The sequence below is a fragment of the Hydra vulgaris genome, chromosome 15 (genome assembly GCF_038396675.1).
Source record: "Hydra vulgaris chromosome 15, alternate assembly HydraT2T_AEP".
In the NCBI taxonomy this organism is placed as follows: domain Eukaryota; kingdom Metazoa; phylum Cnidaria; class Hydrozoa; order Anthoathecata; family Hydridae; genus Hydra; species Hydra vulgaris.
In genome coordinates, this window is record NC_088934.1 from 36,375,429 (window position 1) to 36,402,500 (window position 27,072).

General features: G+C 27.8%; 1 protein-coding gene across 1 annotated transcript in view; it reads left to right on the forward strand.

The window, feature by feature from the left end:
• Nucleotides 1-4,753: 4,753 nt before the first annotated feature.
• The window catches only part of LOC100201488 (importin-4), a 97,741-nt gene continuing 75,422 nt past the window's right edge, over nt 4,754-27,072 (forward strand). Inside the window, exons 1-11 of the mRNA XM_065820630.1 lie at nt 4,754-4,983; nt 8,494-8,583; nt 12,567-12,646; nt 17,023-17,064; nt 17,143-17,173; nt 23,378-23,479; nt 23,587-23,634; nt 23,717-23,805; nt 23,907-23,949; nt 25,122-25,187; nt 26,158-26,259. Coding sequence (XP_065676702.1) covers nt 4,915-4,983; nt 8,494-8,583; nt 12,567-12,646; nt 17,023-17,064; nt 17,143-17,173; nt 23,378-23,479; nt 23,587-23,634; nt 23,717-23,805; nt 23,907-23,949; nt 25,122-25,187; nt 26,158-26,259 — 762 coding nt within the window. The 5' untranslated portion in view covers nt 4,754-4,914. The remainder of the gene's footprint in view (nt 4,984-8,493; nt 8,584-12,566; nt 12,647-17,022; nt 17,065-17,142; nt 17,174-23,377; nt 23,480-23,586; nt 23,635-23,716; nt 23,806-23,906; nt 23,950-25,121; nt 25,188-26,157; nt 26,260-27,072) is intronic.

Sequence of the window (27,072 nt, forward strand, 5' to 3'; positions counted from 1 at the left end):
GAATGTTAAAATTTTTAGTAGTTAAAATCATGAAAAAATGACTTGAATTTTTTTTAAACCGGTTTTTGCATTCAATCTGATGGTTTTTTGCACGAATCTGGTGGTTTTTGCATTTAATCTGGCAGTTTTTTGTATTTAATCTGGCGGTTTATTGCATTTAATCTAGTGATTTTTTGCATTTAATCTGGCAGTTTTTTACATTCAATCTGGTGGTTTTTCTTTATCGTGAATATATTAATATATATTGTTATTATTATTATTGTTATTATTACTATTGTTATTATTGCTATTATTATTATTAATATTATTATTACTCAATGTTATTGGATTATACTATTTGTTATATATCTAAATTTATTTTTAACTGGAATATGTAGAATATTTTTTATTGCTAATCATTTAAGCAATTCATAACATGCATTAAAAAATTTACATAAATTTTAAAACCGCCAGATTAAACGCAAAAAAAATGTCAGATAAAATGCAAAAAAAAGCCAGATTAAATAAAAAAAACCACCATATTTGTGCAAAAATCCACCAGATTAAATGCAAAAACCGATAACTTAATTTTTTTTATAATTAACTTCACAATCTATGTTCTTTTGAAGATTCAGAACATTTCGAAAATATAATTTTCACTCCTTAACAATACAACAAAACAAAATAACTTCTATGATTCTTATTAGCAATAAACTTTCTGTAGTTTTTAACTAAAATTTATATTTTGTATTTTGTCGAGAAAGTGCCAATAGTCAATAGGAGATTCTGATTTTTATCATTGCTTTTTTTGGGTTCTAGCACATTAAAAAAGATTATTCAGCTTATCAAATTACAATATTTGATATTTGTTTTTATAACAATTTGTTTTTCATGCCTGGACTTGACAATTTTAAAAAGAAACTTTTCATTATTTTTTCCATATTTTTCTTGACGCCATTATGGTACTCCGTTTAACCTACATAGCTAGTTAATTAGGGTAAACTTATTCTGGCCAATTTTCAGAAGCTATTACAAATCTTTAATGCAGGGTTGTATTGATTGCTTTAAAGTATAAATGCAATATTCAAACTTTATAGTTTATAAATATGCATTTTAAAGTACTTATTGACTCGTTAACTGCTTTGATCCAAAGCAATTAACAAATTTTAATAAAATGTTCTCAATTGAGAACATTTTATTAAAATTTGATAAATATTATATTCTGTAAACTAGATGTTTTGTATTTTCAAAGTTTTCCTGATTACATTCAAACATTTTGCGTTTGTGAATTTCTTAAATTGCTACTAATATTATGATATAATATTAATAAAACTGTGTATGCATTTATGCTTATTTTGTATAACGTTCAATATTTCTTTCTTTCTTTTTTTTTTTTGTGTGCATATTTTTGTATACAATCTTATATTATATTTTCTAGCCATTATCCTATATCTGGCCATGATAAGTCTTAATTCTGCCCATGCATGAAATGCATAGTTTTTAAAATTAATCACTTAAACACATATATAAATGTGTGTGTATTAGACTAGTTTTTCAACCTCAGTCCCAATGTCATGACCTTGGCCTTATTTATTTATTTTGCTTTGCTAATATGATTATTAGTTGCATATTTAAGATAACAATGTGGATAGGGTAGAAAGTCTTTGTAAACCTTCGATGATAAATCTTGCTGTAATTCCAGTGACAGTGTCACTATAAAAAAAACTCTAAAAATGTTTACGTAAAGAAATTTGTGGGAAGCGAAATCAGTTTTGACAATTTGCTTTAAATTTTCTATAATGTTATTTTACAAAAAATGATATTATAGAAAACCATAGAGGTCTTTATGTGTAAATCATCTAAACCATGTGTGTATGTCCCAAGTGCATAAAAGTACGCGTATATGATTTTAATGTAAGAGTACATGTATAAGATATAGTCATAGAAACATAGACATTTATTTTTAGACAGTCATAACCATTTTATAATTAAATTTTCATGTTGTTTTTTTGCACTTTTCTTTAGAATGGAAAAAAAAAATAAAACTAAAAAAATAGAAAATTCAATGAAAATTGAAAAACAGAGAAGCAAATGCGGAAGACACCGTTTATGGAATGATGAATCGATGATATCAGCAATTAAAGCTGTTAAAAATGGAGTTTTACAGCGAGCATGTAAAGCTTTTGACATTCCAAGATGTTCTGTTTGATTTTCTGGAGTAACGGAAATGGGAGCCAAACCTCGACATCAAACTATTTTAGATGAAGAAGGAGAAAAGAAAGTAATTGATTTTGCATATAATCATGCAGCTTCAGGAATCGGATTTGGTTGATCACAATTTCTAAAATGTGCTAAAAATTTTGCTTTAAAACATAAAAAATCATTCCAGAATGGAACTCCTACAGAAAATTGGTGGCGTGGGATTTGTAAAAGGCACAAAGATTTAACTTTAGGTCAACCAGAAGGTCCAGCAGCTATTAGACATCAGTGTATGAATGTTTGTAGTTTGTAAAGTGTTGAAATATTTTTTCATTCCTAAAAATGTGTTAATAAAAAGCCTACTTCAGAAGCCGCAAAAGTTTTGGAACATGAATGAGATTGGGACGCAGTTTAATTATCGCCCTGGAAAAATAGTTGCTAAAAAAGGAGTTAAGTATCTACATTGTCGTCAATCAGGTAACCGGGAAACATAGTTGCTAAAAACCGGGAAAAATAGTTAAACCGGGAAAAATAGTTAAAATAATAAACCGGGAAAAATAGTTGCTAAAAAAGGAGTTAAGTATCTACATTGTCGTCAATCAGGTAACCGGGAAACATAGTTGCTAAAAACCGGGAAAAATAGTTAAACCGGGAAAAATAGTTAAAATAATAAACCGGGAAAAATAGTTGCTAAAAAAGGAGTTAAGTATCTACATTGTCGTCAATCAGGAAACCGGGAATCGCAGTAATAGCTTGAGTCAATGCAATGAGTAACTCTCTTCCACCACATTTTTTAGTTAAAGGAAAAACAACTAGGTCTCTCTTGAGTTTTCAAATTGAAAATGCCCCAGAAGATGGTACAAAGAGTGTTTCAGACAGTGGTTGGACAAAGCAACGCATTGTATTTCTATGGTTTCCAAAGTCATTTTTTCCCGGAAAATTTAGATTTTTATAAATGTATATAAATTTGTTTACTTTTACAATATAAAAAAGCTCTCTTTAACTAAAGTTTATTTCTTTGGTTTTTACAGTTATTTCATTGCTTTTGATCCAATTGCCCCAAATGGGGCAAATGATCACTTGGATCCTTACCTGGGGGCCCTTTGTATGAGAATAATAATTTGTAAAATTGAATGCTTTGATTCTTTAGTAAAATAAGAAAACAATAAAGATAATTTAGCATAAGTACTTCAATGAAACTTTTTCTCATGGATGGCATTTGAAAATTAAATCTAATATCAAAATTTGGTGACATTAATTTTTAAAGAAAACTCAATAAATCTTGACGCAAAATAGGCGTTATTGGGCCCAACATAAATTGTCATAACTTGGGAACCAATTATTTAAATTTAAAACAAACTCATTCTAAAAACGTCTTTATTATCCGCGTACTTTGGTATTAATTATAGCTAGAGATAATGATAATAGTAAAATAGTGTAAAGTGCCTATAATAAGTACCGTAAAACTTTGATAGATTTTGATAGGTTTTTGAGCAATTTTGCAAAAAAACTCTTTGTTAAAACATTTTTTTCTGATTTTTTTTCGCCGATATAACATTATAACTTTCCTTCATAGAATTTCATTAAATTTTTTTTTTCTTTTTTGGTCGTATTAGTTGTTTTTTTTTAAGTACAAAATGTTGTCAATCTCACCCCTTCGTTATAGATACACTTAGCGATCTGACACACTTAGCACATTTTATCGACATTTTTCACATTTGCAAACTCTATCTGATACAGTGAAGAGTATATAGCTGACGAGTGGTATATTCCAGTAGTATTATAACTGGAATGTACCACTTGAACATCTAAATAAGGATTTTTATAAAGCAATTTATCCCAAAAAATTAAAATCCTAAGATTTTGGGCATTTTTCGGCGACATGTAAAAGTCGTTTTTGTTGTTTGAGTCAGGTTAATCCCAAAACATTTTTACTTTACAGAATATAATTATATAACAGAAAAAAAAAAAAAAAATTGGTTGTTTGTTTTGCAATTACATTTTAAGGCCGATACTTTTGTAATTAACTGGCGAAATTATCAAAGTCACCTCCATTATCAAACCCCGTTTTACGGTACACTAGCTTTATGATTGTTTATTTGTTTTATCTCAATTTATATCCAAATTGAGGTTTAGCTTTCTACTCAATTTGAATATAAATTTATTAAAACAAAATATCATAAAAGAAAAAATAAAGACATTTAATCTCGAAAAAGCTTATAATTTAACAATATCTCAAACTCTAATAAATAAAATACGATAGTATAAAAAGCGTACATCCATAAAAGTTGATTAAAACTTTCATATAATTTAAAATACAAAAAAATCGACTGTAATTAGTCAAATTTTTATTATAACTTTAAATAAACATTTATTTTCAATTTTTGTTTGCAAAATGAAATCATAATTATTAACATTATTAAAAACTCGAGTTCGCTTTTTATTTCGGGCTAAAATTACGAGCCTATATTTTAGGCGGGCCTTAGACAAAATGCTCATCTTGCCAAATGATAATCCGCCACTGAACTAGTTTCTTCAAAAAAAAAAAAGAAAATTAAAATAAATAAAAAAAAACAAAACGCTTTTGCTTTTTGAATATCCGAAATTTCCCTAAATTTTTCTTATTTTTCGTTCTGTATTTGTTTCTAGCAACGTATAATCTCAACGTTTGTGTTTGTTATCTGGGTTTATGTTGTAATATTGCGGGAAATCTTCAAATAAGCGTGCTGATAAAATATGGCTTCGGTTGAGTTAGAGAAAATTTTAAGAAAGCTTCTTGTCCCAGACAATCATATTATTCAGCAGGTAAATAATACATTAGCTGGTCAAGCGCTTTCAAAGGCTAGAAAATAGAAATATAAAACCATTAAGAATAAGTCTCCAATTAACTGCAATTTATTAGTTAAAGTCCAATTGTAAGCAAAAATATTAACAATGAAGAAGATGTTGTATTCAGTTTGTAAACAAGGAGCATTCTTATTAATTTATCTAAATCGCAAATTACTAGATAGTCTTGATGTTAAATATCTGCTTTTTTAAATAAAATATACAATTTTCCTATATAAAATATAAAAAAATTTCTTGTAAGGTGTAATTACACCAATAGATGTATTGTTTTACATGTTTTAGTGTAATCACATAAGTTTAAAGTTCATATTACAATTTAAATTATTATTTAGATAGCTTTAAGTATCTTTTTGTATTTGATAAATTAATAAAAGAATGCGTTTGTTGCCATTTGGCAATGTCATTGTTTATATTATTATGTTGTTTATAATAAGAGACAAAAATCAAAGTTTAGTTGAAATATGTTTTGGTTTGGTATTGATTTGGTATTGGATATTAATTAGTTTGGTAATATTAAGCTAATTCAGACCATATTTTGCCCTAAAGAAAGATTCCTTTATATTTATGGATTAGCATTTCCCCCTCAATGCTTGTACTTTGGTATGTCTTAGATCTTAACTCATAGCCAAACTTTGTAAAAATTTTGCATAGGGGTAAAGGTAATTGCTCAATGTAAACAAATAATGCATTTAAAATTAGTTCTGTTTTGTTGTTTGAGTATTTTGAAAACTATAGCAACTTATTATTATTGTTTGATTTATTCCATAAACTTTTTAATGTTAAAAAGATTAAAAGAACTTTAAACATTAAACTGTTACTATAACATATTGTAGCGATGATTGTATGGTGTAGTGGATAGCACCATGTACTATGCAGTGAGAAATCAGGGTTCGAGTCCTGATGACTGCCAACTTTTGCGCAGTCGTGGTGCATTGGTTAGAGTTCTGGCGCAGAACCAAGAGGTGTTCAATTCGACAATGCCTCTAGCTCTAAGGGAGAAGAACATTTATATAAATATAAATATACTAGTAAGGAATGTCCTAGTTAAATGCTCTCCCTCGTGGCTCTGTGATAAGACTGTAAGGGCTTCTGGAAGCAGCCTAATAACTGCACACAAAAAATGTATTGACTATTATCTAGTCAAGGAAAAAATTGTGTGTATTCAAAACCTCTGAGCAAAAGAACACTAGCTGTCAATATAAACATGGTGATGCATTCAATATTTGGATATAGATGCAATATTTAAAAGCTATATACTCACTAAAACTGTTTTAAATTTTTTTGTTTTGTAAAGTAATTTTTCTATTATTATCTTTGTTATGTAGACATTGTCTATACTTTATGAAATAGGGTAATAATTTGTTTAGTGTGTAGTACAGGTTTTTTTACAAAATGACAATAATTATGTTTTGCAATATTAATAACAATAGTTTAGATCAAATCTTTTTTTGTTATTAGTGTTTTAAAGAAGAAAGCGAAAATATAAATTGCTATCTGTTTGTGAAATATATGTGCATAATTTTAATGTAATTAGTATATATTGTCCTTATATGAATAAGTCTACGCATTGCATGTGTATACTTTTATGTATAACTTTTTTTATTATATAATTTTATTTATTTATTAACAAGTATATGCGTTTAGCTTATTTGAATAAGGCATTTACTTTATACACGGAATGTCCATGGTGAATCCCATCACTATTCATTTTTTAAAATTGTTTTTTATGAATGATACACATCTCTTCACATTCAGATTTCTTATAATATTTAAGCCTTTCAGTGTCTAAGTAAGGCGCACACACATAAACACATAGTTTTTAAGCTTCAATTAGGCCATGCTGTCTTCATATTTATCACATAGCCTTAATTGTTTCATATTACCTTTCTATTTCTGTATAATAGTAGACCAAAATTGAACCACAGTTATTCCGTGTATGAAATAAACGCCTTATACAAATGAGATAAATGTGCGTATACTAATGAACAAATAAAAGTAAAAATATATTAAAAAAAGATATACATAAAAATATACGCATGCATTGCATAGACGTATTCATATAAGGGCAATATATATTTGTTACATTAAAATTATAAAAATATATTTTACAAACAGATAGCAGTTTATATTTTCACTTTCCTCTTGAAATAATACAAATAAAATATAGGAAAATAATTATTTTTAATGTCAACTTAAAACTTCTTTTTTGTTTTGTTTTGTCTTATCCAATTTTTTTGCTGATAATAAGAACCGTTCTAAAAAAAATAAAAGCAGATAGAAGCACAAATTATTTAAATTATTAAATTTTTTTTATTTTTTTCTATTTAAGTTTATTTTAATTTCCTATTTTGTTAGTTTTGCTTTGTTTGTTTTTGAAACATACTTTTTTCCATAACGCCTTATATAATAAAACTTGCAAGCGACAGTGACCAAGTTGTCTAAAATAAAATACTCATGCGTGGACATACAAGACAAAAAACAGGACACATTTTTTGGGAAGGCTTGCATATCATTCAATTATATAAAAATAAAATATTTATATTGACCTTGAAATTATGATATAAAATCTCATTATAAAGCTACATTATTATATTAATTACTATTAAAAATTGTGATTTAAACTTTAATATTTTAATTCATTTTATAAATTATAAGATAAAGCAAGGAAAAAGGCATGCAATTCAATGAAATGATTAAAATGAAACAACTGCAAATTGCAACAGTCTAAAAGAATTTAGCGGTGATCAAATATTTTAGATAAAAGAAATAATTGTGGCTACTTTCAATCTTATTTAAATCTTATTCAATATTTTCTTATAAATTTATTGTAACTGTAGACTAAAAGCTAGTAACTCTCTGATGTTTATATAAAAATTAAAAACAAAGGCTTTTAAAAACATAAAAACAAACCGCTGATAATAATTTTAAAACTTTTTTTTGTTTTAAATAATTTTAAAATCAACTTTATTAAGTATTGATAAATTTATTTATGAATAATATAAAAATAATGATAAAATCTTTTTATGATTATTTTTATTATCAGTTTATCTCTAATTTAAATTTAAATTTTTAAATAAAAACTTTTTCAAAGTTTTCCCCTAACAAAAATCAGATTTTAACATTGTACAATGCGGAAATCAAAATTTAGTATAATTTTTTATTGCTTGATTTTAAAAGTACTGAGCATTTTTTTCTGACCATTAGTAATTGTTATTATTATTTTTTATGTATGTTTTTTTTTAATTTGTAATATTTGAAATAACTGGTAAATAACAGCCTGGTAACTTTTTCATTTCGTTTAAAAAAAACTTTAAAAAAATTAAAATCACTGAAGCAAATATTTTTTAATTTAACAAATGAAACCAAGTTTGGATTCTCCATAAAATTTCACAACTTTTACTTATACAAAAAATTTTGTTAGTTTAAAAAAAAAAAAAGTGAATTAAATTGTTTATTGTTTATTTTAAGGCAACTATTGAACTAAAAACAGCGTTTATAAAGACAGATGTGGTTCTACCAGCATTAGTTGAACTTTTACAAAACTGCACAGAACCAACTGTAAGTAATTTTAACTTTTAGTGATAGTAGTTTAATGGTTTTTTATAACTTTTTTTTTTGTAATAATGATGCAGTAGTGGTGTAGTGGAAGAGCACTTGCCTTATAAGCGAGAAGTTCTGAGTTCGATCCCCACCACGTCCCTGGTAGTACTGCGCTCAACTTGTTTCTCTGTGCAGCGGCCTTGTTCGTCGAGGTTCGTGTTTCGGAGTTATAGAGTTGAGAGAGGGTTGTAACCACAAAAAGTAGCCTCCTCAACTGTAGTGGCCCTCTCGGCCTTGGGGAGGTGAATAATTTAAAAAAAAAAAAATGGTTGTATATGAGGCGTTGCGAACGAAAGGGGCACACCAACCAATTTTCGAAAATCCGTTTTCTTTAATTATTTTTTACTTTTAGTCTGTCATCTACAATATAACACAAGATCAACGTGTTAGTGGGCCTCTTTCTGACTGAAAATCAATCAAATTTCAGTCTAGAAACTTCAAATGCGATTTAGGGAGCGTTCAAAAACCATGTAGCTTAGGGGGGAGGAGGTGTCTGAAAAAAACCATCAACTACCACAGAGGGGGAGGGGTGTAAACTCATCTACCACGTGAAAAAAAAAAGTGTAATTTCGCGCGCTTACTCAAAACTTGATTTTGGTTGGTGTGCCCCTTTGCAAGTTTCAGTCTAGAAACTTCAAACGTAATTTACTCAAAACGTGATTTTAGTTGGTGTGCCCCTTTCGTTCGCAACGCCTCACATAATAATAATAATAATTATTTTTTGCTGAAATTTAGCAAAATAAAAATTAAAATAGTTTAAATTAAAAGTTTTAATGTTAATGTTAAACAAGAGTGTGTAATAAGCAGACTCTATATCAGCCAGTGACTTTATATTCACTTTTAATATATTCGTATAGTCGTTTTTTAAATACTTTTACTGATGTAGGTAGCACAATAGATGTAGAAAGATGATTCCACTCAGTGACTATTGTATTAAGATTAAAATTCTCTCTTAATGGACAACATTCTTTTATTAATTCTTTTTGAATCAAATGGGGTTTCTTCTGTATGCAGATTGTTTGAGTTGCTCTTCTTTGAACTTTTTCAAGAGCTATTTCTTTGCTGGATTCCAGATTGGTGCTGCATATTCCGATTGCTGACCCTAGTTCCAAGGGCTGTATGATTGTCTAAGATAGTATACTCTCTTTTTTTATTATTTTTATCAAAATGTATTATTTTTTTAAACAATTCTTGTAATAATTTACACAAAAACAAAACAATTCTATTATTCTATTGCAATGGAAGACAGACATCCCTTTTTCATATATCAAGTATACATCACCTTTTTGTTTTGTTTTCGACTAAATTAACTTTAATGATTCTTATAAAAGTTCATTAAAAACGCAATGGTTGTTTTAGTTTGAAATTAATAAAAAAAAGTTTGTTAAATTTATTATAAAAATTACATATTTATATAAATTAAAAAAAATTTTCAAAATATTTTCTAAACTTTAAATAAAATCATTAGAAGTATTTTGTTACTATATTTAAAAGACTATAATTAAATATTTAAAAAACATTACCAAATATGAAAGTTTTAAAGTTATTTCTAATTTTTTTCTGCATTTTTGCATTTTTGTGAATTATTTCAAAACATAATAGTAGCTGAGGTCAACTTGTCAAAACAAAAGATTATAGTGCAAGATCAGTTATGGCGTGCAATTGCCCGCCTTCCTGACCAAGACTGTAATCTATTATATTTGCAAAAGTAGTTTTAGATTTTTCATTTTTCTTTTTAATAAAAGTTTCAAATAAATCAAATTCAGCGAGTTTCATTACAATAAACGAAATATATAAATATTGAACTTGCCTTCAAACAAATGCTTCACATCCATCATGTTACCACACACACACAACAAAAACAAACAAAAAAGAATCAAAAAAATGTATAGGTGCTGAGGTTATAAAGAGAGTGACTCAACAAGCCTAAAGTACTTAAGAGCTTAAAAGATACTGATAGCGCAAAAGCTGCAGTACTAATGATGTAAGCTTTGGTGATTAGCAAATAAATTGATGAACTACAACAACAATAATTTGAAGAGCAACAATAGCAAACCAAGTCAAGTTTGCAAAGTGTTGTAAAGTGCATAGCCTGAACAAGTCAAAATAGTGGATGGTATCTAAAAAATTTAAAATGCGAAATTTGGCTTTGTTTTTTTCTTTGATTTGAAACTTTTCTTGTATCGAAATTCTTTGACAAGAATTAAAAATATATATGTTTATAATTGTTTTTTTAACCGTTATAGTTGGTTGCTTTTTGAATTAAGTGTTCTCCTAATTACTTATCAACTTTTATAATTTATTCTCTTAAAATGTAAGAGTAAAATAAAATAGTATCTATCACAAACAAATACAGTGGTCTGCTAGGAGTGATGCTTTTAATGCATTTTATACAAATTATTAAGAGATTACTCAAGCATTGTCTAATACTGCTGAAAGCAATGTCAACTACCAACAGCAGTTCATGAAGCAAAATCATTAAAATTTTAGACCATTTAGAAACAGTATTAATATGCTTGATTTTAAAAGATTTACTAAGCAAAATTGATTTTGTCAATAAATCTTTGCAACGGCCTGTTATTGAGTTGCAAAATGTGATCAGATTGTATGACATTCTCATAACAGACTTTTTTGATAGGTGTATTAACTTTAAAACGTTTCAAAAAGCTGTTGCAAAAAAAATCAACACAACACAATTACGAAAAAACTACACAATGGAATAGAGTGTTAATTCAATTGCACGATGAAGCAGTGGATAAAACTGATACCAATGTAAATATAAATACTAGTGACACCTTTGGTACTCAGTTTTTCTATGTGATCATTCGCAGACTTATGAGATTGAAAGATGGTAATTTTAAATTTTCTTCTTTTTAGGTCTTTTTCAAATTCTTTTTCAAACTATTTCCAAAGCTATATCTTTGATTGTAGTTATCAGATCTGGAAGGTGCACTTACAGATAAATTTCTTTTGTTATCAAAAATGTTTGCGAAAATGATAAAGGTACAAGTAAAGGATGATGTGGTAACAAGTTTTTCAAATGTGCATTCCAAGATCTTTCAATTACTTTCAACTAAAACATGTGCTGAAGGTAAGTGTTCTTTTACAAAACTCAAACATATCAAAGTTTATCTGCAGTCAACAATGGAACATGCACAAGTATGATGGAACTAGAGATGATAGCTCTTTTGAGCAGCAACCATGATGTATTGTAGAAAAGAGAAAGAAATGCAACTTTACAACGATGGGAAAGAGGCTCAAGCTTAGCAGATAGAGCAGGTCCAACTAGGTTTAAAATGTGTTTTTGGACCTTGTCTAGAAAAGAAGAGCATCATTAGAAGAACCAGCCCAAATAAGACAACAGTATGTTATACAGGGATGAATAAGAGATTTGTAGAGGTAGAGAATGGAATCAGGAGAATGAAAATGGCAAGCACGATAAAGAGAATATATTGTATTAGAGCATATATGGATCAGTGTATATATATCAATAAAGAGAATACGCTACTATAGCATATATAGATCAGTGATTGCTTACTAGTTTTGCTTAATTTTATAGCATACAGCTTTTTCAGAAAAAGAAGAAAGAACAAAGAATAATAAAAAAAAAGATTCCTGCCCCATCCTATACTCTCTGTTGATGTAGCAGCACTCTTTTACAGTAGCCAACTATAAGATAGTCAATGTATTGAATCCCTCGGCAGCAGGCTTTTTCAGTATGACTTCACACTGCTTATCTAAGCATGTATCTATAGTTGTGTGTGTGTATATATATATATATATATATATATATATATATATATATATATATATATATATATATATATATATATATATATATATATATATATATATATATATATAAATATTCATATTTTTTTATTTGTACATATAAAGTATTTTTGTTGTTATAAAAAATATCAAGTTTGCTTTTCAATTAGATTCGTCAATACTGCTCGATACTTTTACGCCGCCGCATCGTCAAGCAGTGGAACAGTGTTAATACTGAAACTAAAAATAGGTTTTTATTTCACTGGTTTATTTTCATATTATTGGTTTATTTTTTTTATTATTGCTTTATTTTTATATTATTGCTTTATTTTTATATTATTGCTTTATTTTTATATTATTGTTTTTTTATTAATGTTATTGTTTTATTTTCATATTACACTACCAGACATTTTTTCACTTTTCACTTTATACAAGAGGTTTGGAATGAAAATAATGTTCTTTTGATGGCCCTGAAAACCAAATGCATAGCCAAATTTGTCAGGGTCGAACCATTTTTTGGTTGCGATGTTGTTAGGGTATATGAATGTATAATTGACAAAAGACAAACTAAACAGGATTGTAAGTCAGCCATCATTCTCTCATCAGCGCGCCCCTGGTAGAGATGCTCAATAGTTGAAATCGTTTGGTGGAAATGTTCTCCATGCTCGTCTGTAACGTTTCTCTCAAAATGCTTGGGAAAAAAGTCCTAATGGCTATGCAAAAAGTGAATCTTTGGGGAGATGTGCACATTTATTTCTTTAAAGGCTGATAACAGTTCTGAGATGATGTCTTTATAGCCATCCGACCGGTGCTTGCCTGAATAAATGAGTGCAAAGGAGAAATTCTTTCATAGAATACAAGTATTATGTACTTAATTCCTAAAACTTTCAGATACTCACCCAGAAAGTTCTCCACACAGTCTTTCAAAGCCTTCCATGCTCTGAGCTCAATCGGGGACAATGAATCAGTAAACTGTTGGCTTTTCAAAAGTATTCGAGTGTCTGGTCCAACAAATACTCCTTCCTTAACTTTTGCAAGTGACAGTTTTGGAAAAGTCTTCTTTATGATTTTCATCGGTTCGCTGTCAGAGTGTAATGCCTTAACAAAGTTCTTAAACAGGCCAAGCCTTATGTGCAATGGAGGTATAATAACTTTGTCAGACTGAACAAGTGGCTCATAGCGAATATTGTGAACACCAAGGATCGCATTTCCTCGTGCTGACCACTCATTCCTGATGTAATGCTCATATTTAGCGCGGCTGTCCCACAAACATATCAAGCATGTGTATTTCTTGTAACCTCTGTTCATACCTGTCAGCAAACCTACAACTTTCAGATCCGAGCAAACTCTCCACTGAAATGTGTCATAACGAACAAGCTGCAAAATAGATTTCATAGTTTCGTAAGATTCTTTTGCTGTAATTGAGTAAGCAATCGGGTGGCTGGATATGCGTTCTCATTATGCAAAAGGACCGCCTTTACACTTCTTGTGCTGCCATCGATGAACAACCACCAGTATTCTCCACTTGTGTATAGATAAACATCTTCATCGACAAACCAGGAATATCACAACAAAATACTAAGTAATTGTCTTCACTGTTCTTTTAAAATGGCACGTAAGCTGCGTCTCTTGTCTTATAAACAGACGTTCTCGTTTCCTTAGCAAGGACACCGAATTCTCTTAGGCATCCTGTTTTGACAGGCCAAGTCTCCTAACAAACAAGTCCAGCTGTCTCTGGCTGATAGACTTTGGCTCGTCGTTAGGCAGCCAATCATCATCATTTTCATCGCTCTTCTTCATGTTTGGCACATCATCATCACTCAAAACAACATTGAGAAGATCGGAAGAAAACACAGGAGTTTCTTCTCCCTCATCATATGCTCTCGGTCTTATCGCTGATGGTAAGTCAGGGTAAATTATGCTGTTAGCTGTCCTTCTGGTAAATTGCGCTGTGTGTGCCAAACAAAAATAGCAATCAGTTACACGATCTTTTTGGTTGCGCCACGACATAGGTGTGGAAAAAAGCATTCTCTTCAATTTACCCTTAGACCACAGGGACATGTTAGACAGACACTTAACACAGATCTAATGGGGGGGGGGGGCAAAAACCTTGTCCTCATCCCCTAGTTTCATCTTGAAATAAGCATAATACAGGGTCTTAACTTGAGGTGTAATGGAATGCTCATCTCCTTTAAACATAAACCTCCTGCAAATGTAACAGAACTTGTTAGGATCGTTATAGCACTTCCGTCTCTGAGGCATTCCAAATAATCTGAAATAGCAAAAATAGTTATAAAATAGTAAGAATTATAATTCATCAAAACTGAAACTTAACATTTGCTCACATGATTAAACGGTGGATGAAGAATTAGATAAAATCGCCAAAAATAAATTAGTTCATTACAACAGTTTGAATTATCACCATTTTCACAAATTTGTTCTTCAGCTGAAGTAATAATAATGTTAAGTGATAATAAATGATAATTACTTTAATATCAGGTCAAATAAATGTATTTATCCTATACATTCATTAGAGTAAAAGCATCATAGAAATTATAACCATCAACTTCTCTTAGTATAAAGTATATCAAAAATAAAGAAATAAAAATTTTACAAAAAAATGGTTCAACCTAGACTATCAAAACTATACTTTTTCTTTCATCATTCATTAAGTACTAAATGTTTTTGTTACAGTTTCTCTTGTATAAAAATTCATGTCTGGTAGTGTTACAGGGCTCGAATTAAGTGTATCGCGATTACTTTTTGCACCTTCGCGATTAGTTTTTTTTTAAAATTTGTTTTTTTGCAATCTTTCTTTTTTTCGTGATTATTCTTTTTTTATTTTAGAAGATTGATACTCTATTCGCAAATATTTAGTGTTCTTTTACTGTATAAAACTGCAGTGGCTTCTGTAACGATAATTTTTTTTTTAAAGCAGAGCATAAAGTAAAAGAAAGAAAAATAAAAGATTTAGAAAATCAATTAGCAAAAATGTTCAAATGCAGGAAAAAGACTGATTGTTTAAAGAAGGAAAAATTTAATGAGAAACAAACGATTAAATATCTATTCGAATCAAGAAATAAAAGATTTTGATTGAAAAAAGAAATAAAAGTTAATTGATTGAAAAGTCACTTTCTTAACTCGAATTCTCAAGGGCTTTATTCCGATTTAGCTCATTCATTATGAACAAATTTAATGATATTTTTATAAGTTTATTTTGCGAAGAATAGTGGAAGGCAATATATACTTAGACTTTAAAGTTTGTTAGTACACTTGCTAATTTTAAATTAATAGCAATAAATGGGTGCAAATAAGGACCGCAGATGCAGATTATCTACAGTTAAAAAGTGGGAAAAACATTTTAATTGTGAGTTAGAATACGATTTAAATGGAAATGAAGTTATAAGATTAAGATGCAGTTTATGTAAACAATTTGAAAAACGGATAAGTCAAACAAAATTGTTTTCCATGACCTCGATCAAACCAGGAACAATATCAATAAAAAAAGATTCACTGGCATTACACTTAAGCAGTGCGCAACGTAAAGAGGCCACGCGAATTCATCAACAAACAACATTAGGTTCAGTTTCATTATCTAACCATGTTATTCATAATACTCTAATCGGGCGTGGTTTATGTAAATGTGGTTTACGTAAAGAACGAATGTTTTCATGTATGAATCGCGTAAAAAATGACTGAAGAAGTTGTCTTAGACGAGATCTCTTAGAATCTCTACTTCGGATAAGTGAAGAAGGTCCTGAGATTGACAAATTTGAACCTGATACTGCTATGGACGAATGGTATAATGATAAAGTTAGACGATTGTCAGCAAATTTTCAGCCACATTTTTTTCTTTCGCTTTATTTTAGTGAATGAAAAAAGTTAACACTAACTTTTATTAAAAAATACATTGAATGAAAAAGCAATAGATAGAAATATCATGGGAATTTCATAAGGTTACTCAGATTAGAAAACTTGCTTATAAAGAATTTAATTATCATTCTTGTTTGTGATTGTGCGGGTTTTCGTGAAAATGTTAAGTTTCAACATTTTATCACGATAATGTTTTTTTTTTTTTTAAAGTTTTAACATTTTCTATTTTATTGTTAAGTTTTAACATTTTATCACGATAATGTTTTTGTCATTTTTAATAGTTTTTTATAACTGTTTCAAATTTATAGATTGTTTTGTTAGAGTTTTAAATAATTTTTTTTACTGTTAAAAATTTATAGAAAATTAAATATTCTAGTTGTTTTAAACAGTTTAAAATATGTATATAAAATAGAAAATGAAATAATTAATTAAATTATTTCATTTTCTATTTTATCAAGTTCATTGATTTTAGAAAAATACAGCCGTTAGATTTAATGCAATATAATAATAGTAATAATGTAAATTATAACTAAAGCTACTTTGTTATGACATCTTATGCAAAAATGAGACTTATTATATATGTTATTATAAATAAGTTAAAATAAATAATGCCCCCTCCCCTCCGGCGGGAGTGGAGGAGGGTTATGAGCAACAAAAAAATCGCGATTAGATTTTTTTACGTTAATTTGAACCCTGTGTTATTAGTTTATTTTTATGTTATTATTTTATTAATCAAATATGCATTTCATTTAGTTTAAAGAGTTTACTTTTGACTTGTGTGACAAGGGAGACCGTGTAAGTAATAGATAAATTTCTAAAAATTAGTTTTTTTATTACATATTCTATATATCTATCTTAATTTTTAATTTTTAGACCATTTGTACTTGGATCTATTTGTCAAGTTGTAAGGTTTTTTTTATTATTTTAGCAATATTTTAAAACAACCTTTTGTCTAATTTGCAGGCTTTCAAATTAGTTTTTCCATTCAAACCGAATTGTCCATCAAAGTTTGTTGATTAGATTTGACAAGATATAAAACACTTAGTAGTTCTTTTAAGGATTAGGCTATACACTTGAAAGTATTTTTATGTATTATTTAATGCTAGAGGAAAAAATTAATAGACAACTTATATCTGAATTAATAATTTTTTATTGCTTTATTTTGTGTGTGTTATTTGTTCTGGGACAACCAATTAAAAAAGGCCTCAAACTTTGGTCGATAACTGATAGAATGGATATCTCTTTAAATTTGAAATATGCCAAGGAAAGAATGATAAAAACACTGGCGATACAATACCAATGTATTTTAGATTAGGAGATAAAGTTGTATAAAAGTGACAATAAGAAAAAAACAAAGAAAATATCATGAAGTTGATGATTACTTCACATCATGTCCTCATCATCATATATTGATAAATCTCAATGTAAAATAATTGTTATTTAATAATAAAATTAGTTCCTGAAGTTAAATATGGTTCATGAAATTCTGAAACTATCAATAAATAAAAAGAACACCAACATATAACTATAAAACTTCTCAAGTTTTAACTTAATTATGTACAAATCAGTCATCAGCTATCAAATATTCTCATTTTGAATTGTTATTGACATTAAAAATTTAAATATTTAACTGTCAGCTCTTCATACTTACACAGGGTTCATAGCACTCAAGGAAAACCTGGAAAACCAGGGAAAAGTTTTTAAATTTTGAAAAATCAGGGAATACCTTGATCCTTGAATATTTTGAAAATGTTTAAAATCAGGGAAAACTCAAAGAATGTTTTTTAGTTTTATATATAACTTGAAGTTATTTTGCAATACACAAATTTTGAGTTTTTATTATTATTAAAAGTTGCTCACTAAGCTACTGTCATGTATCAGATAGCTCTTGGCTCAGCATGGAAATAATGTATTCTGTATATAGAAATTATTTGCCACAAAAAAAAAAGCAAAAAAAAACTGTTATCTTTTTGGGAAACATTAAAGAAAAATGGGCAAATTTAAGAGTAATTTTTCCTAACATTTGAGAACAAAACTACACTTTTTAGATGGTAAACAGTTATAAATAAAGCAATTTACAAAAAAAAACTACAAAGCTCTGCGGTTAATAAAAAATATTTACCAAGTTAACATGAAGATTAATTAGTTTTTATTTGGATTCATATAAAACTTCTATTTAAAAATGAATTATTTTACTAGTTATCTTGATAAAAATTTTTCATACAGCTGTTTTGTATTAAATTACATACTTATGTTTTTAATTGGATATATAACATTAATTACACTTAGTTATGTTATTTATGCAACCAGCGGCGAATCATGACAAGTGGAGGCCCTTAGCGTCTAAGGTCCTAGGCCTAAGAGTCTGGAGGTCCTAAGTGAAGGCCTAAAGTCGCTTTCTGTCTATCTTATAAATTTCATTTTTAAAATGTAATACAAGTATTATCAAACAATGTTTAAAAAATTACATTACATGATGGACTCTTTTTGGAGTCACTCACTTGCTCAGGCCTCTCGTTGTCGCTTAGACCTCTAACCTTATAACCATATATACCTTATAAATTAAAGTGTTTTTTTAAAAAGTTAAACCATATAAATAGTTATTTACATTTTGAAGCAAAAGGGCTTAAGGTAAACATGAATAAGACAAAAGTTATGCATTGTAAAGTCAAGAATGAGCAAGCAGAGAATACTGGGAAGTGGTCATGTGGAGTGTGTAGGAAGAGAGTTGGAGCTAATTTAATAGTTTATACAGTTCGTATTCAATGGTTTCATAAGAGATGTAGATATTGAAGAGATGTTCTCTAAAGAATGTTGGTTTTGAGTGTAGAAATGTACTTTTGGTGAGTAAAGAGAAAAAGTTAAAAAAGAGATTGAAATGAAAAGTGGGGAAAAGATAGAGTGTGTTATTAAATTTTGTTATCCTGAAGATACAATTAGATTAGCTTGTGTAGCATAAGAAGCATCTAGGGCATGAGTAAGGTCTGCTTGGGCAAAGTACTGAGAATTATCAAGCAAGAGGTGCTTCATTAATGATCAAAGGAAAGTTCTACAGCACATATGTCCAGAGTGTTATAATGTATGACAGTGAAACATGGGCAATGAAGGTTGATGATGTCCAGCTTTTGGAAAGAACAGAAAAAATGATGATGAGATGGATATGCGGTGTGACTTTATAAGACAATAAAAGCAGTGATGATTTAAAAAAAAGATTAGGTGTTGGGAGAATATCTAATATATAACTGTGCAAGCACGGAAACAAAAAAACTAAAACGATGATGATGATGATGAAGATGATGGTGGTGATGATAATGGTGACGATGATAATGATAATGATGATGATGATTACTAATTTAGCTAAGGCTGCAATAAGATTTAAGATTAATGATGCTGCTACAGCTGCAATAGCAACATCTACTTTAATTGACAATGGAGTAGTAACTAAGAATAACAAATCTCAGATAATAACAGAATATAAGGTGTTTTGTTAAAAAGCAAGTGGCTAGTTCAATTGAAACTAAGCATTGTCCATTGGTTTCACAGCTAAAATTAATTGGTTGGATGGTAAGAGTAACACAAATTAGTGAGTCTATGCAATGAAATACAATGAGTGTTGTATAGAAAAACTCAAGATAAACATCACATCAATTTTACTTATTAAAGTAGACTTCTTTCTGGAAAATATTTGACACATGTTGAAGTAGAAAATGGTACAGTAAACAGTATGGCTTTAACAACGCTAAATATTTTTACTGAATATAATACTATTTAATGCTTAATTTTTGTACTGGACGATTTGTCCGATAAAGACTTTAATCATAAAAAGAGTTTTTACTGGACATGTCTGGGAAGTTTGCCGGACATGTCCAGTAAAAACTCTCACATGTCCGTTATATAACAATTCAAATTTAATAGTGTAATAAAAAGTACTGGTTCTATAAGCATTAAAATAGCTATTACGTTAAAATTTATATAAAATAAATTTAAAAGGGGTTTTAAAATCTAAAATATTTGTTTGAAATTTATAAAAACCATTGTACAAAAAATAAAATAAATACTTAACTATATATTTAAATTAGTAACTAATTGCAACGCTTTAATATAAATGATAAAAACCGGGCTACTTAATTCAAAAAATGTAATGCTCTGGCATCTTTTAAAAAATAAATTAGCTCAAAAAAAATTAGGTATTTTATTAATGTAGCCGTGTGTTTAATTTTGTTTTGTATAAAAAATAAAAAGTTCAAAAAATAAAGTTTATATACAATACTGAATTTATTAATAATTTTTCAACAACTAAAATAATTAGAAAATAAATGCGTAAAATATGGATCAGACAAAATAACCGATAGATATCATTTTTTACAGGACAATGTCCAATGTCCGGCGCCTATTTCGAGCCCTGCTTATAAGCAATTGCTTATAAGCAGGGCTCGAAAGATGTTTCCTGACAGCAAGTTAGCAGAAGATTTTACCATGAGCACCTCAAAAGTATCATGCGTTGTTAACCATGGACTAGCGCCATACTTCAAAACAATCTTGAAAGAAGAAATCACAAAGTTGGATTATTACATCGTGTTTTTTGATGAGAGTTTGAACGACATAACCTGAACATTTCAGATAGATCTACTCGTTCAATATTGGGATGGACCCTCTACAAATTGAAAATTTTCAGATGATCTAAATAAATACAGAAAGAACAATGAGATGCCACAGCTAATAAATATTAGAAGTTGCTCTTTGCATGTAATTCATGGTGTCTTTAAAACAGCTATCGAATCAACCACATGGAATGTCAAAAAAAAACTCTAAAATGGTTTTTTGATGAGAGTTTGAACGACATAACCCGAACATTTCAGATAGATCTACTCGTTCAATATTGGGATGGACCCTCTACAAATTGAAAATTTTCAGATGATCTAAATAAATACAGAAAGAACAATGAGATGCCACAGCTAATAAATATTAGAAGTTGCTCTTTGCATGTAATTCATGGTGTCTTTAAAACAGCTATCGAATCAACCACATGGAATGTCAAAAAAAAACTCTAAAATGGTTTTTTGATGAGAGTTTGAACGACATAACCCGAACATTTCAGATAGATCTACTCGTTCAATATTGGGATGGACCCTCTACAAATTGAAAATTTTCAGATGATCTAAATAAATACAGAAAGAACAATGAGATGCCACAGCTAATAAATATTGGAAGTTGCTCTTTGCATGTAATTCATGGTGTCTTTAAAACAGCTATCGAATCAACCACATGGAATGTCAAAAAAAAACTCTAAAATGGTGTTGATAAATTCTTCATGACAGCCCCGCTAGGCGTCAAGATTATGATACAGTCACAGATGCAACAAAATACTCTCTTCTTTTGTGCAACAAAGTGGGTTGAAAGCAAATCTGTTGCAGATTGTGGCATTAAAATCTAGCCTAATATATGCAAGTTGATTGAGTTTTGGGAAATGTTACCATCTTCAAAGCAACCAAATTGAACAGTTTTTTAATTGTCAAAAAAGCTGTTAAAGATAAACTTATTCTTTTAAAATTTTCAAAGTTTTCAACTTTGTTGCCAGCATATTAGGGCCATATTTATTGGCATACCAAACTGACAAGCCAATGATTTTATTCATATATAGTGACTTAGAAAGACTTGCAGACCATACTGAGCTTGTTTGTGAAACACAAACAAGCTCAGTAACAAATTATTGATAATTGGTCTATACCAGAAGTTGACTTTCATAAAAAAGATAATCTACTTAACAGAAATCAAATCAAACTAGGATTTGCAGCTGAAACAAGACTAGCTTCTTTACAAAAAAAAGATATAATAGTAATTACTGATATTCCAAAGTCTCCCAAAAGATTCCACTAACATCTAAGTACAATTATTTGAAAAGTTCATGAAGCGAACTCTATTAGGGTCTATCATTGTACGCATCACTCAGATTTTTAACCTTGATGTATTAATAACAATGACTCCAGAAAACGCTGAGAAGTACAAATCTTTATTGACTCACTTGATTAGCTTGAAGTATCTTTCACCAGTCTTTTCTGATAAAGCTACAAATCAATTTACAAATTTCTTTAGAGAATCAAAGGTTTATCAAAACAATTTTCATGAATTCAATAGAGATAGAGATAGTTTAGACTTCTATTTTAAAAAGTGCAGTCTAAATAAATATAATGATTAAGCATCAACTGTCAAAATACTTTCATAAGGTTATAGTATAAATGCCGCTCAAACAAAATTTGAATGAGCACTTGGTATCTTAGAGTAAAAGAGAAAATTACTAAAATAACTTTATATAGAATAGTTCTCATATAAAGTTTATATTTTGTTAACACACTTTACTTTGCTTGAAATATCTTTTAAAAAAACTTCTTTATTTTATTTTTCTAATAAAGAATAAAAAAAGGAACAAGGTTTAATTACCAATAAATTGATTAGAAAGATTATATGATAGATACAAACTGTTATTTTTTAAATATATTTTTTATATTTATTGAACTTTAACAGATTTTTTTCCTTATTAAACTACTTTTTATTATTTATAAAATTTTATTTAACAGATTGCTATTAAATAATTAAGGAAAATTTCTTTATAAAGTCTGATAAAAATATTAAGAGAATGTGGATTCAGTTGCAAAAGTATTATATCCTACAACATTAACAAGGAAAGTTATACTTTTCACCACCTGAACTCAGGGAAAGTACTTGAAATTGGGTGAAAATCAGCGAATACTCAGGGAAAAAAGAATTTCTAAAGCTGCCATGAACCCTGATTATATTATATTTTAAATATATATGGTATTTATTCAACAAAGTGCACTAGTTTTAAATATTTTTCTAATATCTGTGAACTGCTGTATTAATGACTTTTTTAGTTAAAATATTTACTAAAGTCATAAGCTTCTTATGATTGGAAAACATGTTAGACAAGTTAATGTTTATAAATCTGGCTTAAGATAAATAGAATATTTTTATTACTTTTTGCTATTCTAAGTATAATGTTTAGATGTGCATATCTTCATCAGGTAAATATTTACTAAAATTTATTTTTTTAATTATGAAAGTTTCCTATATGACAAAACATTTTTTCTAGGCTGGTTCCATAGCTCGTCATGATTTTGCTAATAATGCATGGCCTGAACTTTTGCAATTTATCTCTCAATGCATACAAAGCAGCAAAGCTAATGAAAGAGAGGTAATCAAATTATTCTTATGTTAAGTTACATATTGTATAACTGTTATATATTAATTTAGTAGTTATCTAATAATTGTAGTAATGTATTTACAAAATATATATTTTAGGTTGGATTTACATTATTATATTCGGTTTGTGAGTCTGCCAGTGAGCAGGTATACTATGTGTTTTAACTAATCTTTATTTGAAATTTTAGATACCTTTGTTCCATTTATTTCAATATAATTTCTTTTTTAGTTAAAGCCATGGTATAAAGAACTATTTCCAGTCTTTCAAATTGGTTTATCAGATTGTGAATCAAAAAATAATCTTTTTTATGCTATAAGGTATTTAGTACATTATAAAAGCATAATTATTGCTTAACTTTTATTCTTGATGTTTTTAATATTAAATTATTTAATGCTGCTAAACTTCAATTGCTCCTTAGATGCATTTGCCCTCTCATTCAATATTTTGGTTCTGATGAGGAGGTATGCAGTTTATATTTTTTTCTAACATTGATTATCAAATGACATTGTAAATAAAGAAAGTGTATTTGAAATAGTTCTGTGCACTTAATGTGTTTTTATTTCAAAATTTCTGTATTAAATTTTATTGTAAACAAGGTTCTTAAAATCAACAAAATAAAAATTCTGACTAATAACACTGATAAACAAATAAAATTTTATTGTGCATATCTTGTTAACTAGGTGGTTTTTTAAAACAAATTAAATATGCTGATTTTAAATATGCAAACCATTTTTTACCATCACGCCAAGTTGTAAAGATATTTGGGTTCAAATCTTTAGTATTTAAGGTAAAGTCCCTAATATTGTCGAAAAAAAAGTTATTCAAAAGTATGTCAACCTGGGTCTCAAAAGAAGCGTATTTTCATAGAGATTTTAGAAAAGATAAATATTTTTACTTTAAATTTATTGACAAAAAAAATTATGTTAAAAAATGCTAAAGACTTTAAAAAAAATTTTAACAAAATGTTTCTCAGCAATAATACAAAAAGTACTTATTTTTATTACAAACAAATACCATTTTTAAAATCTCTATGAAAATACGCTTCTTTTGAGACCCAGGTTGACATACTTTTGAATAACTTTTTTTTCAACAATATTACCTTAAATTCTGAAGATTTGAACCCAAATATCTTTACAACTTGACTTAATGGTGAAAAATGGTTTGCATATTTGAAATCAGCATATTTAATTTGTTTTAAAAAACCACCTAGTTAACAAGATATGCACAATAAAATTTTATTTGTTTATCAGTGTAATGAACTGTAATCATCAAAAACAAAAAATTAAAAATTTTGAGTTTTATCCCCTTTTTTTCCCTTTTTTGGTGTAGGGTAAAAACCCAGTCTTCGCCATGCGACCTAGTCTTTGCCACTGGATCTTTAAATGAATCTTGTGCCTTTAATTTTAAAGATAAGATCTTCAAACTTTAGCTGTTATAAAGCAATAATTGAATTATAACTGGTGAAAGTTTGACTAAACTAACTTTAAAATTAAAGACACAGGATTCATTTAAAAGATCAAGTGGCAATGACTTGGTTGCATGGCTAACACTGATTGTTTTACTCTATAGTTCACTGTACTAACACTTACAATTATAAATGAAAAAACTTTTTAGATTTTTTATTATTTTTAAGGTTTTACTAAAACCAATGCTTGGCGAGATAATGAATGCAATAAAAACTTTGTTGAAAGAAGATGAGGTTTATTGAATTTTATATATATATATATATATATATATATATATATATATATATATATATATATATATATATATATATATATATATATATATATAATACTGTTTATATTTTATATTTTATAGAAATATTTATGGTACTGAGGGTAGGCATCACCTGACTATACAATAGTCAACTATCACTTTTGTGCGTCATAAAAATGTTTTATGTCAATGATTACTTATGATTAATATACTTTAGATTAATTATATTATTAAAATATATTATTAACTCTGTTATCTCAATATAATATTACTCGTTTTATATGAAAATAGTAAAAGTATTAAATTTAAAAATTCTTCAGAAAAATATACTTAAACAGTAATTAACTAAGGTTTTATTTTTAATTAACACAAATAACATTATCTAATTTTGAATTTAAATTTTTTTTTTTTATGAATAGTCAACATTGTAATAAATGAATATTATAAATTAACATTAAAAAAGAATTATATAAGATTATACAATTCTTTATTAAGTTAAATATAAGTATTTTAATTTAAAGTTGAAAAACTATAAAAAAAATCATAATTATTGTAAAGAAATACCAGTTTATATTTATTTTATATTGGTAATTATTATCAAATTAAAAAGTTCAATGTAATATAGAATAGTATTTAAACCAAATAACTTTAATACAAAATTTAGTCAAATTCTGTTTGTTGACTTTTAACATGTGAGACATATATGCAGTTTTGTAGTAGTATTTGTGTTGCTAGTATGAGCAATTTTCCTACACAATTTTATTGCTTTTTCTCCAATAATTATATAAAATCTTACTGGTTAGAAACATATTAAAGTGGCCTTGTAATAAGATTATTAGTGATTCAACTATATCTATATAAAGATAAGCATAAAAAAGCTTAACAATCTGACTTTATGGTTGACCTGCATTCAGAGTGCTGATTAAGTTGAGTTAATATTGTTTTTTTAGGACAAAGCCAATGAAGCATTAGATTTTTTTGATGAGCTTGTTCAAATAGAAGTTGGAATAATTGTACCATATGTTAAATTACTTGTTGAATTTTGCATGCAGGTAATAACACAATTTTTCTTGTAACTTATAATAATATATGTAATATTAATATAATGAATAATAATAATAAATAATATAATAATAATATAATAAAAATGTAATAATATATGTAATTATATTATAATAATATATGTAATATTAATATAATGTAATAATAATAATAAATAATATAATATAATAAAAAAAATAACTTATAATAAATCTTTCCCTCTCTCTCTCTCTTATATATATATATATATATATATATATATATATATATATATATATATATATATATATATATATATATATATATATATATATATATATATATATATATATATATATATATATGGGCAATTCCACGTAAAAGAGGAGAAAAAAAAAAGAAAAAAATTCACAGCGACATTTAATAACTTCATAAAATTTATTTTCCAACTACTTAAGAATACTTTTAAGAAAAAACTTTATTAAAAAAATCATTTTATCATACTACAGCATACTTTTTATAACATACTACAACATACTTTTATCATACTACAACATACTTTTAAAGTTGTAAGGGTAATGAGCATTTTTTGAGGTTTATATAAAGTTATGGGGCTTAATGATAAGACTAAATTTGTCTTCTTCTAGCCCCGGTCATGTAATTATTTTTTTTATAAGTTACGACTGTAAATTTTTTTTATCAGCAAAGTGTAAATAAAAAAAAAAAATTTCATGTTGTGAAGCGTTGAAAAAAATTTTCGGTGCTGTTTTTTTAAATAACTATTACTTCTAAGTTTGACTAAAAGGCAAAATTAAACATTGTGCATAATATTTTTTTATAAAAAC